This window comes from Neomonachus schauinslandi, chromosome 15 (assembly GCF_002201575.2).
Source record: "Neomonachus schauinslandi chromosome 15, ASM220157v2, whole genome shotgun sequence".
Classification (NCBI taxonomy): domain Eukaryota; kingdom Metazoa; phylum Chordata; class Mammalia; order Carnivora; family Phocidae; genus Neomonachus; species Neomonachus schauinslandi.
This window is the reverse complement of record NC_058417.1, coordinates 54,542,158-54,555,365: the sequence shown is the minus strand read 5'-3', so window position 1 is coordinate 54,555,365 and position 13,208 is coordinate 54,542,158. Positions and strand designations below refer to the sequence as shown.

Below are 13,208 nucleotides of genomic sequence, written 5' to 3'. Positions count from 1 at the left end.
GGGGGGGGGGTGGGCAGCGTTTCCGGGGCAGGCTGACGTGGCCCCCTGCTACTCCTCCTCCCGCTCCACGTCTCGCCGAGCACAGAAGGCGGCCTCGTGGCGCGGGCAGAACCTGGGCAGCCTGTACACGCACCTGCAGGGCTGCACGCGCCAGCTAAGTGCCCTGGCCCAGCAGCAGCAGAGCATCCTGCAGCAGGACTGGAGCGACCTCCTGGCGGACCCCGAGGGCGTGCGGCGGGAGTATGAGGTGGGTGGGGGAGACTGGGCTTGGGAGGAGGGACAGGGGCATCCTCAGCCTGTCCGCTCCTTGCCCATGCTCCCGACTCTGCCCCCAGCACTTCAAGCAGCACGAGCTGCTGAACCAGGAGCAGAGCGTGAACCAGCTGGAGGATGATGGGGAGCGCATGATGGAGCTGGGGCACCCGGCTGTGGGGCCCATCCAGGTGCGAAGGACAGGTCCCGCCCATTGTCGCAGGGACACTTGCTCCCTCAGCCAGTGGAGGTGGGGAGGGGGTCTTCCCAGGGAGGCTGGGGAGAGGGAGACCCGGCCCAGGTCTGGGCAGCAGATGGGGGCACAGGTGTGGGCGAGCATGGCCCAAGGGCTCGGTGCTGCTGTCCGCAGACCCACCAGGAGGCCCTGAAGATGGAGTGGCAGAACTTCCTAAATCTCTGCATCTGCCAGGAGAGCCAGCTGCAGCACGTGGAGGCCTACCGCCGGGTGAGCCTGGGGGCGGGGGCGCAGGGCCAGGCAGGGGAGACCCCCCGGGCCGGGCCATCGAGGGGCCTGGAGAACGCCACAGGATGCGTTCACATGGAGGGAGACAGGGTGCCTCCTAAAAATGGCAGAGCTGTGTCGTTGTGAATAGGTCCCCGAGGGAAAATGATGTCATGCGAGCGTTTGCCACAGGGTGATATAGCTCCCAGGGAGGGTTGGCTCTTAAGGGGGAAAAAAAACCCTTCCTCTTTTTAAGCATTAATCACCAGTATACATCCCTGAAGGATATGCGGCATATCTGTAGTATTACAATTTTATAGAGATGGTAGCAAGATTAAGGAAAAGACGTCCAAAAACTCTCCTTAGAAGGGATGATAATGGGGGCGCCTGGGTGGCTCCGACGGTTAAGCGTCTGCCTTCGGCTCAGGTCATGATCCCAGGGTCCTGGGATCGAGTCCCGCATCGGGCTCCCTGCTAGGCGGGGAGCCTGCTTCTCTCCCTCTGCCTCTGCCTCTCTCTCTCTCTCTGACTTTCATGAATAAATAAATTTTAAAAATTAAAAAAAAAAAAAGAAGGGATGATAATGAAAAGAGGGTTGAGGAAAACGGACAAAACACACAACGGGGACTTTTTTTTTTTTTTTTTTGGTAATTTCTACCCAAAATGTTTCATATGCTTTGAGAGCCAAAGAGTTTTATTCTTCCTTTTTAAAAAAATATTTTCGGGGCTCCAGGTGGCTCAGTCATTAAGCGTCTGCCTTCGGCTCAGGTCGTGATTCCCAGGGTCCTGGGATTGAGCCCCGCATCGGGGTCCGTGCTCCGCGGGGAGCCTGCTTCTCCCTCTGCCACTCCCCCTGCTTGTGTTCCCTCTCTCGCTGTGTCTCTGTCAAATAAATAAATAAAATCTTTTTTTTTTTTAAAGATTTTATTTATTTATTTGAGAGAGAGAGAATGAGAGACAGAGAGCATGAGAGGGAGGAGGGTCAGAGGGAGAAGCAGACTCCCTGCCGAGCAGGGAGCCCGACACGGGGACTCGATCCCAGGACTCCAGGATCATGACCTGAGCTGAAGGCAGTCGCTTAACCAACTGAGCCACCCAGGCGCCCCAATAAATAAAATCTTTAAAAAAAAAAAAATTTTCCTACGTCACCACCCTACCATTATCACGCCTGTGGACAGGAATTCCGTAGCATCACGGAGCTGTGCGATGTTTCTTTTTTTTTTATGTTATGTTAATCTCCATACATTACATCATTAGTTTTTGATGTAGTGTTCCATGATTCATTGTTTGCGTATAACACCCAGTGCTCCGTGCAGAACGTGCCCTCTTTGATACCCATCACCAGGCTAACCCATCCTCCCACCCGCCTCCCCTCTAGAACCCTCGGTTTGTTTTTCAGAGTCCATCGTCTCTCATGGTTTGTCTCCCCCTCCGATTTCCCCCCCTTCATTCTTCCCCTCCTGCTATCTTCTTTTTTTTTCCTGGCTGGGATCGGGGGTGGGTGCCTAGGTGTCAGGATCTGAAGCAGATCTGAGGCAAATAATACATTATATGCGGGATGTTTCTTTAGAGCATGCTCCCAGCTTCCACTCCAGCCCCGACGCCCTGGCACCCACCCCCGATCCCAGCCAGGACGACTGCAGGTGCTGGAGTGAGCAGGAGAGCCCCGCCTCCACCTGGGCAGGAAGGACAGAAGCCAAGCTGTTTTATAACACTAAACACTAAAACAAGCTCAGTGGGCCCAAAATGCACCATTTGCAGAGCACTCCAGCGGAAAAGGCCCCACGGCCTGGAGAGCCGACAGTGCCAGGGCCTGTGACAATTTGCGTTTAGCTGGCTTGCAGGGTTGGTGGGCAGTGGGCTGCCACGGGTGCTGCCCCTGACTGCCCACGACCTCAGTTCCAGGAAGAGGCCGACTCGGTCAGCCAAACCCTGGCAAAGCTGAACTCCAGCCTGGACACCCAGTACAGCCCAGCCTCAGGGGTGCCCCCTGGTGCCCCCACAGAGCTGCTGCAGCAGCTGGAGGTGAGAGCGCCCCCCGGCCCCCCCTCCCCAGGCCACCTGCATCCTACTCCGGGGATTGGGGCTGGCCCCTGTGTCTGGGCCTCACCCTTCCCAGGGGCTTAGTCCTGCCCTGAGCAGCCCCTCCAGCCCAACCAGCAGATTTCAGAATCCTGGGCCTCCTGGAGGGGCTTCTTTTACTTTCCTGACTTAGAGACCCTGTCTCCATGTAGACCAGACCCCTGGCTCTCATGGGGGAGGGGAGGTGTGGGGCAGGCGTCAAGGGCAGCCTGGGACCCCACAGGCAGAGAATAAGCAGCTGGCTGTCGCTGAGAAGACCATCAGGGACCTGCAGTGGCGTAGCCAACAGGTGGCCCCTCTGCAGCAGCGCAGGAACCCGCCCCAGCAGCCCCTGCATGTGGACAGCATCTGCGACTGGGACTCAGGAGAAGTATGGGCTCAGCCTGCACATCCCCACCCTGCCCCAGCCCTAACCCTCTCCAAGCCCTGCCCCGCCTCTGGCCCGTCCCTGCCCCTACCCCATCTGGGCCTTCATTCCTTCCCTATTCCCTGCCCTGAGCCTCCACGACACCCCCCGCCCCCCCGTCCCCCAGGTGCAGCTGCAGCGGGGTGAGCGGTATTTGCTGATGGACAACACTGACCAGCACACCTGGGTCGTTCAAGGCCCAGGTGGGGAGACCAAACGTGCGCCAGCTGCCTGCTTCTGTATCCCAGCTCCAGACCCTGAAGCCGTGGCCATGGCCTCCAAGTGGGTCTGCTGGGGGATCCTCAGGGGCAGGAGGCAGGCTGTGGGCCCAGACCAGGTCCTGTGGTGTTTGAGGCCATGGCCCGGCCTTCTCCTGGACCCATGACTCCTGGGGTGGGTGCGGGGTTTGGAAAGAGAGGAGAGACATCCTTGTCTGATCTCCTCCTTGTTCTAGGCTGGCCTCGGAGCTGCAGGGCCTGAAGCAGAAATTGGGCACAGTCCAGAGCCACCTGACGGCCAGTGCTGAGCGGCCCTTAAAGACTGGCCAGCAGGGTACTGAGGGTCGGCCGGGGACTTGGGGGGTTTGTTGGCCACCGTTGGGGGGGGTTGCGATGGGCAGGGGGTGGCTCTGGATTAGGGACTTCTGCTAGGGGATTCCATCTCTTGGGTCGGCAAGCACCGAGCTTTGTCCCTCCCTGGTTAGGCCCTGCCCGCCTTCTCCCTCCCTTCCTATCCCACACAGGACGCTCTGGGGGCCCCCAGGGAAGAGCTGCTCCTCAGGCAGATGGGCAGATGGGAGGTAGGCCCTGGACCCTCACGGCACCCTATGCCCCCAGCTCCCACTGGCTCAGCCCCAGGAGACCCACAGGCCCAGAAGCTCCTGACACAGATGACTCGGCTGGATGGAGACCTGAAGCAGATAGAGAAGCAGGTGCTGGCCTGGGCCCGGGCCCCGCTGAGCCGCACGACACCACTGGAGGACCTGGAGGGCCGCATCCAAAGCCACAAGGTGGGTGGGTGACCGAGGACAGCGGGGATAAGAAACGGGCCTGCGCTGGGGGTGCATGAACTAAGGACGAAGCAAGTGTGGGAGCAGCCGCAGGGACCCAAGGCAGAGGAAGGGAGTGGACAGTCTGGGGCTCAAGCAAGCTGCTTCCCATCCTGGCTCCTCCCCTGACCAGCTCTGTGATCTTGGGAAGTCACTTAACCTCTCATCACTGAAAACCAACACAATAATACCCAACTCATCTGGATGAAGTGTACTAAGGCCCGGGAAGGTTCTAGAGGGGCAGGGCCCAGAATAAGGGCCCTGTACGCCACACTGGGGAGGCATTCTGGCCAGGGTCCCGAGAGCAGCAAGGAAGCCTGAGCGTCTTCGGGGTGATTTCTCCTGGAGGCAGGTGGGGGCGCCTCCCTGGCCAGGTTGCAGTACGTGAACACCATCACAAAGAACTCATCCTCCGTCCCTCCCCACACCTGGGGGGGGTGCAGTTTGGGTTATGTCCTTCCCAACCAGTTTCTAGTCAAATGTATCCTTTGGGTTTGGTTTTTAAATGTCTGAGTCATGTCCTTACACATCATCGTGCAGCTTGTTGTCCGCTCCATCTTGTCCCGTAGGGATGAGGACATAGCGTTTCCCGGGTCAGGGGCCCGGGGCAGGATGAGTGGGAGCTGTTGCAGGTTGGGTCTGCTCTGAGCCGGCGTGCTGGGTGTTTCTGAGGAAGTGTCATGGGGGGAAGAGCAGGGGGAGGAGGCAGGGGCAGGAGGAGGCCGAGGGCTATAATGCCACCTCAGCGGACACCACCTCCACCCGGAGGCTCTGCGGCCGACAAGAGGCTGGGCCATACAGCCGTGTGGGCAAGTCACTGGTTAGGGCAGCACGGGGACCTGGCAGCCCCCAGTGCGTCCTTGAGTCTTGAAGTCACCGCTTCTCCGACGTCAGGCTGGGGCCACAGGAAGCCCAGTGAGACCGGAAGGCAGGCAGTGCGCTGTCCATAGTCTGGCACCGACGGCTTGCGGGATGGATGAGGGAATGAGGAGGAGCAGAATAACCCCACGTGGACAGAGCTAGGGCTCTGCCGCCCGACCTGGGGCGACGGGGCAGGGAACTGACATTTTGTGCAGGGCACAGAGACACAGGGTCACGCTGCCTCCTCCCATCGTTCTTCAGAGGAGGAGACTGGGGCTCAGCCAGGCTGCCCAGGGTCCTCCACACGGGGACTCTCGGGGCCAGGACTGTCCCCGGTCTCTAGCCTGTGCCCAGGCTCATACCCACCACACACTGAGGCCAGGTGGGCAGGGTCTGGTTGACCTGGCAGGAAGGAGACCTCTGACCCTGCCCCTCCCTGCCCCAGGGGACAGCCCAGCAGCTGCAGGGCCTGGGAGCAGAGAAGGAGGCGGCCCAGCAGGAGTGTGAGGCATTTCTGTCCACCCGGCCTGGGGGCCCCGCTGCCCTGCACCTGCCCCTGGCTCTCAACAGTGTCAAGAACAAGTACAGCGACGTGCTGGTTCTCTGCAACCTCTACGGGGAGAAGTGAGTGCTCTGGGGACTGGGGAAGGGGGCAGCTGGGTGGCATCGCTGGGGTGTGGCTGAGGGAGGGCCTGACCTTGGGCCGCCTCGAGACAGAGCCCGAGCTGCCCTGGGCCTGGAGCGCCAGATCCAGGACACGGACAGGGTCATCCGAGGCTTCGAGTCCGCCGTGGCACAGGAGGCCCCCATCCCCGCTGGCCCGGGGGCGCTGCAGGACAGGGTCAGCGAACTGCAGGTGAGGGGCCGGGCGGCCTCCTGGTGGGAGGGGGCACGGCACCAAGCATTCACGGGCGGGTGGGGTCTCATGGTGACTCGTGGAGCCACGAGGGTGCATGGCGCCGTGTCCCCTCCTCCCAGCGCCTGCGGAAGGAGCTGCTGGAACAGCAGGCCTGTGTGCTGGGGCTGCTCCGGGAGCTGAAGGCCACTGAGCATGCGTGCAGCACCCTGCAGAACAACTTCCAGGAGTTCTGCCAAGACCTGCCTCGCCAGCAGCGCCAGGCGAGGGCCCTCACCGACCGCTACCATGCTGTGGGGGACCAGCTGGACCTACGGTGAGTGGCTGGGCCATCGGGGCTTGAGGCACGCCCCCACGGTGCCCAGCAGCTAAGCTGTGTGACCTCAGACTGGTGACTTCGCCTCTCTGAGGCTAGTTTCCTCACCTCTAAAATGGGATGATAACAGTAGCTGTCTCCCAGGGTGAGCCTACCTACCTCCCTGGCCGAGACGGTCTGGCCCATCCCTGAATGCCCAGCTCCAACACAGGGCCAGAGTGAGGGGGATCAGCCTGGTGGGTCACTCGGGCCTTCTGACTCGTCCTGGGGAGGGAGGCGCTCACCAGCCTCCTCCGTGCACCCCTCACCTGCTGCAGAGGGCAGAGCTCACCTCTGCTCCGGGCCTGCTCCTCCCGCAGGGAGAAGATGTTGCAAGATGTCGGCCTCACCTACCAGCAGTTCAAGAACTGTACGGACAACTTGAGCTTCTGGCTGGAGCACCTGCCCCGCAACCAGGTGCGGCCCAGCGATGGGCCCAGCCAGATCGCCTACAAGCTGCAGGCGCAGAAGGTGAGGAGCTGGGGCTGCAGGTGACCTGGGGACAGGTCAGGCCCTTGACCTCCCCACGGGTACAGCTGCCTGGGCACATGTGGCCCCCTAGTGGCCAGTGTTCTAAGAGACCTCAAAGCTCAGAACTCAGGCCTTCTGGGGGACCACCAACCACCCCCCCCACACCCTCAATGCTCCACCTGGCCCACAGAAACGGCAAGGCCGTCTCCATCTGGGGGTTCCAACTCCTACCGCATCCTTTTCCTCATCCTTGCCAATCCCTGGCTATGCACTGGCAATGAGCCAGAGGCCGCGGGTACAGCCTGCTCTCAGGCACCCCACAGTCTGGTGCCTCGCAGGCCATGACGCTGGTAAGTGGTCTGGTGGAGAGCCCACGGCAGGACACGTGGCAGCAGGACGAGTGGTCTGGAAGGCAAGGGCCTGGGGCTGCAGGAGGATGACAGTGTCTAGGGTGAGAGTAAGGGAGTGATGCCAGGAAGGTGGCTTGGGACAGACATTCTTAGAGCTGCCTGCAGATTAGAATCATCCAGGGGGCTTTTAAAACATCCCTGTAGAGGCGCCTGGGTGACTCAGTCAGTTGGGCATCTGCCTTCAGCTCAGGTCATGATCCTGGGTCCTGGGATCGAGCCTGCATGGGGCTCCCTGCTCAGTGGAGAGCCAACTTCTCCCTCCGCCTCTGCCCCTTCCCCTGCTTGTGCTCTCTCTCAAATAAATAAGATCTTTTTTACAAAATTAAAAAAAAAAAAAAAGAAAACCAGCATCCCTGTACCAGAACCCCACTCCAGACTGATTAAATTGGAATCGCTGGGACCAGAACATCAGTACTCTTTTTTAAAGTTCCCACAAGTGAATAAAGGGGCAGCCAGGCTTAAGAACAGTTGGGACAGAGCAGTCGTTCTCAGGGGGTGGTCCCTGGACCAGCAGCCCCAGCATCAGGGAGACACTTAGACGTGCAAATTCTCAGGCCCCAACCCAGATCTGCCCAGAGGCTCTGGGGGTGGGGCCTCAAATCTGTTTTAAGGAGCTCCCTAGGTGGTTGTGAAGCACAGCACTGGGTGAGAACCTCCCGGCTAGAACAGGAGTCTGAGGGTCACTAGGCAGAAGGAAGGGACTGTGCCAAAGAGAGGAAGGAAGATTTCCTGGAGAGAATCCTGCCTGGAAAGGCAGTTTCCCAGGCGACCTCCCGCCCCTGTGGGGTGCTGGTGGCGCCCCGAGGCCCCTGCGGGGGAGACTGGGTGAGTGGCGTTTGCTGACCTCCCCTGACTCTCACTTCCTTCCTGGCAGAGGCTGCAGCAGGAGGTCCAGGGCCGAGAGCGGGACAGGGCCATGGTGTCCCGCCTCTCCCAGGACCTGCAGGCAGCTCTCCAGGTGAGCACTTTCCCTCCTCTCCCCTCCCTCCTTCTGCCAGGCCCCTGCTCTCCCACCCCCAGCGGTCCCCACTGACCGAGAGCCTGTTGTCCTTCCCTCCCTGCTCAGGACTACGAGCTGCAGGCGGACACCTACCGCTGCTCCCTGGAGACCCAGGCAGGCTCAGCCCCCAAGAGACCCCGCGTGGCTCCCCTGCAGGAGAGCATCCAGGCGCAGGTGAGATGGGACAGACCCGGCGGGGCTTGGCATCCCCCGGCACCAGCTCTGCAGGTGCCACGCCGGAGCTGACCCTGCCGTCGCTCTGCCTCCCTTTGGCCTCTCTAGGAGAAGAGGCTGACAAAGGCCTACACCGAGCTTGCAGCTGCACACCAGGGGCAGCTGCACCAGCTGGAATTTGCCAGAAGGATGCTGGAGAAGGTGTGGCGACAACACCATTCTGTCCCTGTGCCAGGCGGCCTGGGCTGCTCCTTGACCCGGCCCCTCTCCCCTTCCTCCTCGCCCTGCAGCCTGCGGCCCCAGGGCAGGCTCCACGGCCCGAGGGGGGCAGCTCCCCGCCTCCCCCTCCACCCCCCGCCCCCAGCAGCTCTTCCAGGCTGGTATCCATCTCAGAGTCAGGCCCCGGAGACATCATTCAGGGCAGGCACAGCTTCACCACTGGGCGGTCTGCTGGTGGGGACAGGAGAAAATCCCCACGTCTTCAGCCCTCAGACCAGCCACAACGGGCGAGAGGCCACCCAGATCGCCATGCCTGGGGCGCCAAGAGACAGACACCCTCTATGACACTTGGTGTCTGGCTGAGGGACTTGCCAGCTTTCTCCTACCCAGGGGAGTACCCCAGAGGAGCGTGGGCCCATATCCGGGAGCCTGGATGGAAGGGGAGGGGGAGGGGGAAAGGTTTGGAAAGGAGACCTGTCCTGTTTGCACGTTCTAGTGCAAACCCCGCCTGAACGCTGCCTTGCATCCTAACATCGTGGGGCTGAGGGGTCCTCTCAAAATCCTGCATCCAAGCACCTCAGGTCTGTAGCTCCCACTCCTGGGACCTACCAGAAGTCTCAGGAAGCAGGGAGGGGTCTCCGATCTCAGGGTGGGGTGGGGCTGGTGGAAATGGGGCTCATCCCTTTCCTCCCCCTCTGCTCCAGTACTCTTCCCTTCTTCCTCTCCCTCTGCAGAAGGAGCTCAGTGAGGATATCCAGGTGACCCATGACACACGGCAGGGGTCTGAGGGCCCGGCCAGAGCAGGGAGGGAGTCCGAGGCCCTGAAGTCCCAGCTGGAGGAGGAGAGGAAGCGGGTCGCACAGGTGCAACAGGAGCTGGAGGAGCAGAGGAACCAGCTGCTGCAGCTGAGGACACAGCGGCCCTTGGAGAGGCTGGAAGAGAAGGAAGTGGTGGAGTTCTACCGGGACCCCCAGCTGGAGAGCAGCCTGTCCAAGGTGAAGTCCCAGGTGGAGGATGAAGGCAAGAAGCAGGCCGGCCTGCAGGCAGACCTGGAGGCGGTGGCCCAGAAGGTCGTCCAGCTGGAGAGCAAGAGGAGGGCCATGCAGCCTCACCTGCTGACCAAGGAGGTCACCCAGATCGAGAGGGACCCCGGCCTGAGTAGCGAGGCGGCCCAGCTCAGCGGCGAGATCCAGCATCTGCGGGGGGAGAACGCCACCGTCTCGGCCCGGCTAGAGGTGCTAAAGAAGGAGCTGCTGGCCCTGGAGCAGAAGGCGCCGAACGTGAAGGAGAAGGTCGTGGTGAAAGAAGTGGTCAAGGTGGAGAAGGACCTGGAAATGCTGAAGGCAGCCCAGGCCCTGAGGCGGCAGTTGGAGGAGGACACGGGGCGGAGGAAGGCGGCGGCCGAGGCTGTGGCCAAGCTGCAGTCTCGCATTGAAGACCTAGAGCGCGCGATCAGCGCCGTGGAGCCCAAGGTGATCGTGAAGGAGGTGAAGAAGGTGGAGCAGGACCCAGGCCTTCTTGAAGAGGCGTCCAGGCTGAGGAGCCTCCTGGCAGAGGCCAGGAGCAAGAACGTGACACTGACATGGGAGCTGGAGGACCTGCGTGGCAAGTACAGCGTGGTGGAGAAGCAGAAGCCCAAGGTAGAGCTCCAGGAGCGTGTCCACGAGACCTTCCAGGTGGCTCCCGAGACGCAGCAGGAGATGACGCGGCTCCGGGCCCAGCTGCAGGAGACGGCCAGCAAGAGGAGCCGCGTGGAGCAGGAGGTGGAGGGGCTGCTGCCCGACCTGGCCGCCCTCCGGGCCCAGAAGCCAGCGGTGGAGTACAAGGAGGTGACGCAGGAGGTGGTGAAGCACGAGAGGAGCCCCGAGGTGCTGCGGGAGATCGACCGCCTGAAGGCCCAGCTCAACGAGCTGGTCAATGGCAGCGGGCGGGCCCAGGAGCAGCTCATCCGGCTGCGGGGGGAGCGCGATGAGTGGAAGCGGGAGCGGTCCAAGGTGGAGACCAAGACGGTGAACAAGGAGGTGGTGCGCCACGAGAAGGACCCAGTCCTGGAGAAGGAGGCCGAGCGGCTGCGCCAGGAGGTGCGAGAAGCCGCCCAGAAGAGGCGGGCCGCCGAGGACGTGGTCCACGAGCTGCAGAACAGGTACCTGCTGCTGGAGAGGAGGCGGCCCGAGGAGAAGGTGGTGGTGCAGGAGGTGGTGGTCACTCAGAAGGACCCGAAGCTCCGCGAGGACCACGGCCGGCTGAGCCAGAGCCTGGACGAGGAGGCGGGCCGCCGGCGGCAGCTGGAGCGGGAGGTGCAGCAGCTCCGGGCTGGCGTGCAGGAGAAGGAGAGCCTGCTTAGCTTCCAGGAGGACCGGAGCAAAAAGCTGGCCGTGGAGAGGGAGCTGCGGCAGCTGACCTTGAGGATCCAGGAGCTCGAGAAGCGGCCTCCCGTGGTGCAAGAGAAGATCATCATGGAGGAGGTGGTCAAGCTGGAGAAGGACCCGGCTCTGGAGAAGTCCACGGAAGCCCTGCGGCAGGACCTGGACCAGGAGAAGACCCAGGTAACAGAGTTGCATCGGGAGTGCAAAAACCTGCAGGTCCAGATCGATGTCCTCCAGACCACCAAGTCGCAAGAGAAGACCATTTACAAGGAAGTGATCAGGGTGGAGAAGGACCAGGTGCTGGAGGGCGAGCGGTCCCGGGCGTGGGAGGTGCTTAACAGGGAGCGCTCGGCCCGGCAGAGCCGGGAGGAGGAGGTGCGTCACCTCCGGGAGCGGCTGGACAGGGCCGAGGCGCTGGGGAGGACCTGGGCCCGGGAGGAGGCTGAGCTCCAGAGGGCCCGGGACCAGGCGGACCAGGAGCGCAGGCAGCTGCAGCAGGAGCTGCGGGAGCTGGGGAGGCAGAAGCAACGGAAAGTGCTGCAGCTGCAAGAGGAGGCGCAGCTGCTCACCCAGAAGACAGAGAGCGAGCGGCAGAAGGCCGCTCAGCAGGGCCAGGAGCTCTCGCAGCTCGAGGCGGCCATCCTCCGCGAGAAGGACCAGATCTACGAGAAGGAGAGGACCCTCCGGGACCTCCACGCCAAGGTGAGCAGGGAGGAGCTCAACCAGGAGACCCAGACGCGAGAGACCAACCTTTCCACCAAGATCTCCATCCTCGAACCTGAGACAGGGAAGGACATGTCCCCGTACGAGGCCTACAAGAGGGGCATCATCGATCGAGGCCAGTACCTCCAGCTCCAGGAGCTCGAGTGCGACTGGGAGGAGGTCACCACCGCGGGCCCCTGTGGCGAGGAGTCCGTGCTCCTGGACCGCAAGAGCGGGAAGCAGCACTCCATCGAGGCCGCCCTGCGCTGCCGGCGCATCTCCAAGGAAGAGTACCATCTCTACAAGGACGGCCACCTCCCCATCTCCGAGTTCGCACTGCTCGTGGCCGGGGAGACCAAGCCCTGCTCTTCGCTCTCCATTGGCTCCATCATCTCCAAGTCCCCGCTCGCCTCCCCAGCCCCCCAGGGCCCCAGCTGCTTCTCTCCCCGCGTCTCCTTCGGGCTCAGCGATGACAGCTTCCCCATCGCTGGCATCTACGACACAACCACAGACAACAAATGCACCGTCAAGACGGCCGTGGCCAAGAACATGCTGGACCCCATCACGGGGCAGAAGCTGCTGGAGGCCCAGGCGGCCACAGGGGGCATCGTGGACCTCCTCAGCCGGGAGCGTTACTCCGTGCACAAGGCTGTGGAGAGGGGGCTGATCGAGAACACTTCGACGCAGAGGCTGCTCAACGCCCAGAAGGCCTTCACTGGCATTGAGGATCCCGTCACCAAGAAGAGGCTGTCGGTGGGCGAGGCCATCCAGAAGGGCTGGATGCCGCAGGAGAGCGTGCTCCCCCACCTGCAGGTGCAGCACCTGACCGGGGGGCTCATCCACCCCAAGAGGACCGGCCGCATCCCTGTCCCTCAGGCCGTGCTCTCTGGAATGATCAGCGAAGAGCTGGCCCAGCTCCTGCAGGATGAGTCCAGCTATGAGAAGGATCTGACAGACCCCATCTCCAAGGAACGGATGAGCTACAAGGAGGCCATGGGGCGCTGCCGGAGAGACCCCCTGAGCGGCCTGCTGCTGCTCCCGGCCGCGCTGGAGGGGTACCGCTGCTGCCGCCCTGTCTCCCCCCGGGTGCTGCGCTGACGCGGCCAAGCGGTCATGGGGAGCGCGTGTGGGGGGCGGGCGGACGGCAGGCACCCCTCACCCCCAGAGCAGCCTAATCCGAGGGGCGGGTCTTCCCTCTGTCTGATCGCGGTGCTATTACTCAAAAGTTTGCGATGGTGGACCCCCTCCCCTAACTCTGCTGCCCAGTCCATCCCCCGACCCCGAGATCAGCACATCTGTTTTTCCTCCCCGCTCCCCCACCCAGTGCTTCCAATAAACGAATTCTCCCAGCGCCTAGTTTGAGTTTGGGAACACAGAATTGATTTGTCTGAGCCATGAGCACAAGGGGCAGCGTGGCTGGGGGTCCTTCCCAGGTGGGAAGTGGACACGCCCGACCGGCCCTGCCGAGGGAACAGGGGCTTCCAGGGGCTTCGGCTCCCTTGACTCTGGGAGGGGTGTGTTGGCAGGTCACGGAAAGATCATG

At 62.2% G+C, this 13,208-nt stretch overlaps 1 protein-coding gene across 2 annotated transcripts in view; it reads left to right on the top strand.

The window, feature by feature from the left end:
• EVPL (envoplakin) overlaps positions 1-13,016 on the top strand; it is a 17,906-nt gene extending 4,890 nt beyond the window's left edge. Inside the window, exons 7-22 of one of the 2 annotated variants that reach the window (XM_044921518.1) lie at positions 61-247; positions 336-443; positions 623-718; positions 2,615-2,740; positions 3,021-3,167; positions 3,331-3,485; positions 3,658-3,755; positions 4,040-4,212; positions 5,558-5,736; positions 5,830-5,968; positions 6,091-6,284; positions 6,644-6,794; positions 8,079-8,162; positions 8,271-8,378; positions 8,487-8,579; positions 9,332-13,016. In XM_044921518.1, coding sequence (XP_044777453.1) covers positions 61-247; positions 336-443; positions 623-718; positions 2,615-2,740; positions 3,021-3,167; positions 3,331-3,485; positions 3,658-3,755; positions 4,040-4,212; positions 5,558-5,736; positions 5,830-5,968; positions 6,091-6,284; positions 6,644-6,794; positions 8,079-8,162; positions 8,271-8,378; positions 8,487-8,579; positions 9,332-12,763 — 5,470 coding nt within the window. In that variant the 3' untranslated portion in view covers positions 12,764-13,016. Of the gene's footprint in view, positions 1-60; positions 248-335; positions 444-622; positions 719-2,614; positions 2,741-3,020; positions 3,168-3,330; positions 3,486-3,657; positions 3,785-4,002; positions 4,213-5,557; positions 5,737-5,829; positions 5,969-6,090; positions 6,285-6,643; positions 6,795-8,078; positions 8,163-8,270; positions 8,379-8,486; positions 8,580-9,331 lie in introns of both variants that reach the window. The other variant, XM_044921517.1, reaches the window with a different exon arrangement.
• The last annotated feature ends 192 nt before the right edge of the window (positions 13,017-13,208 follow it).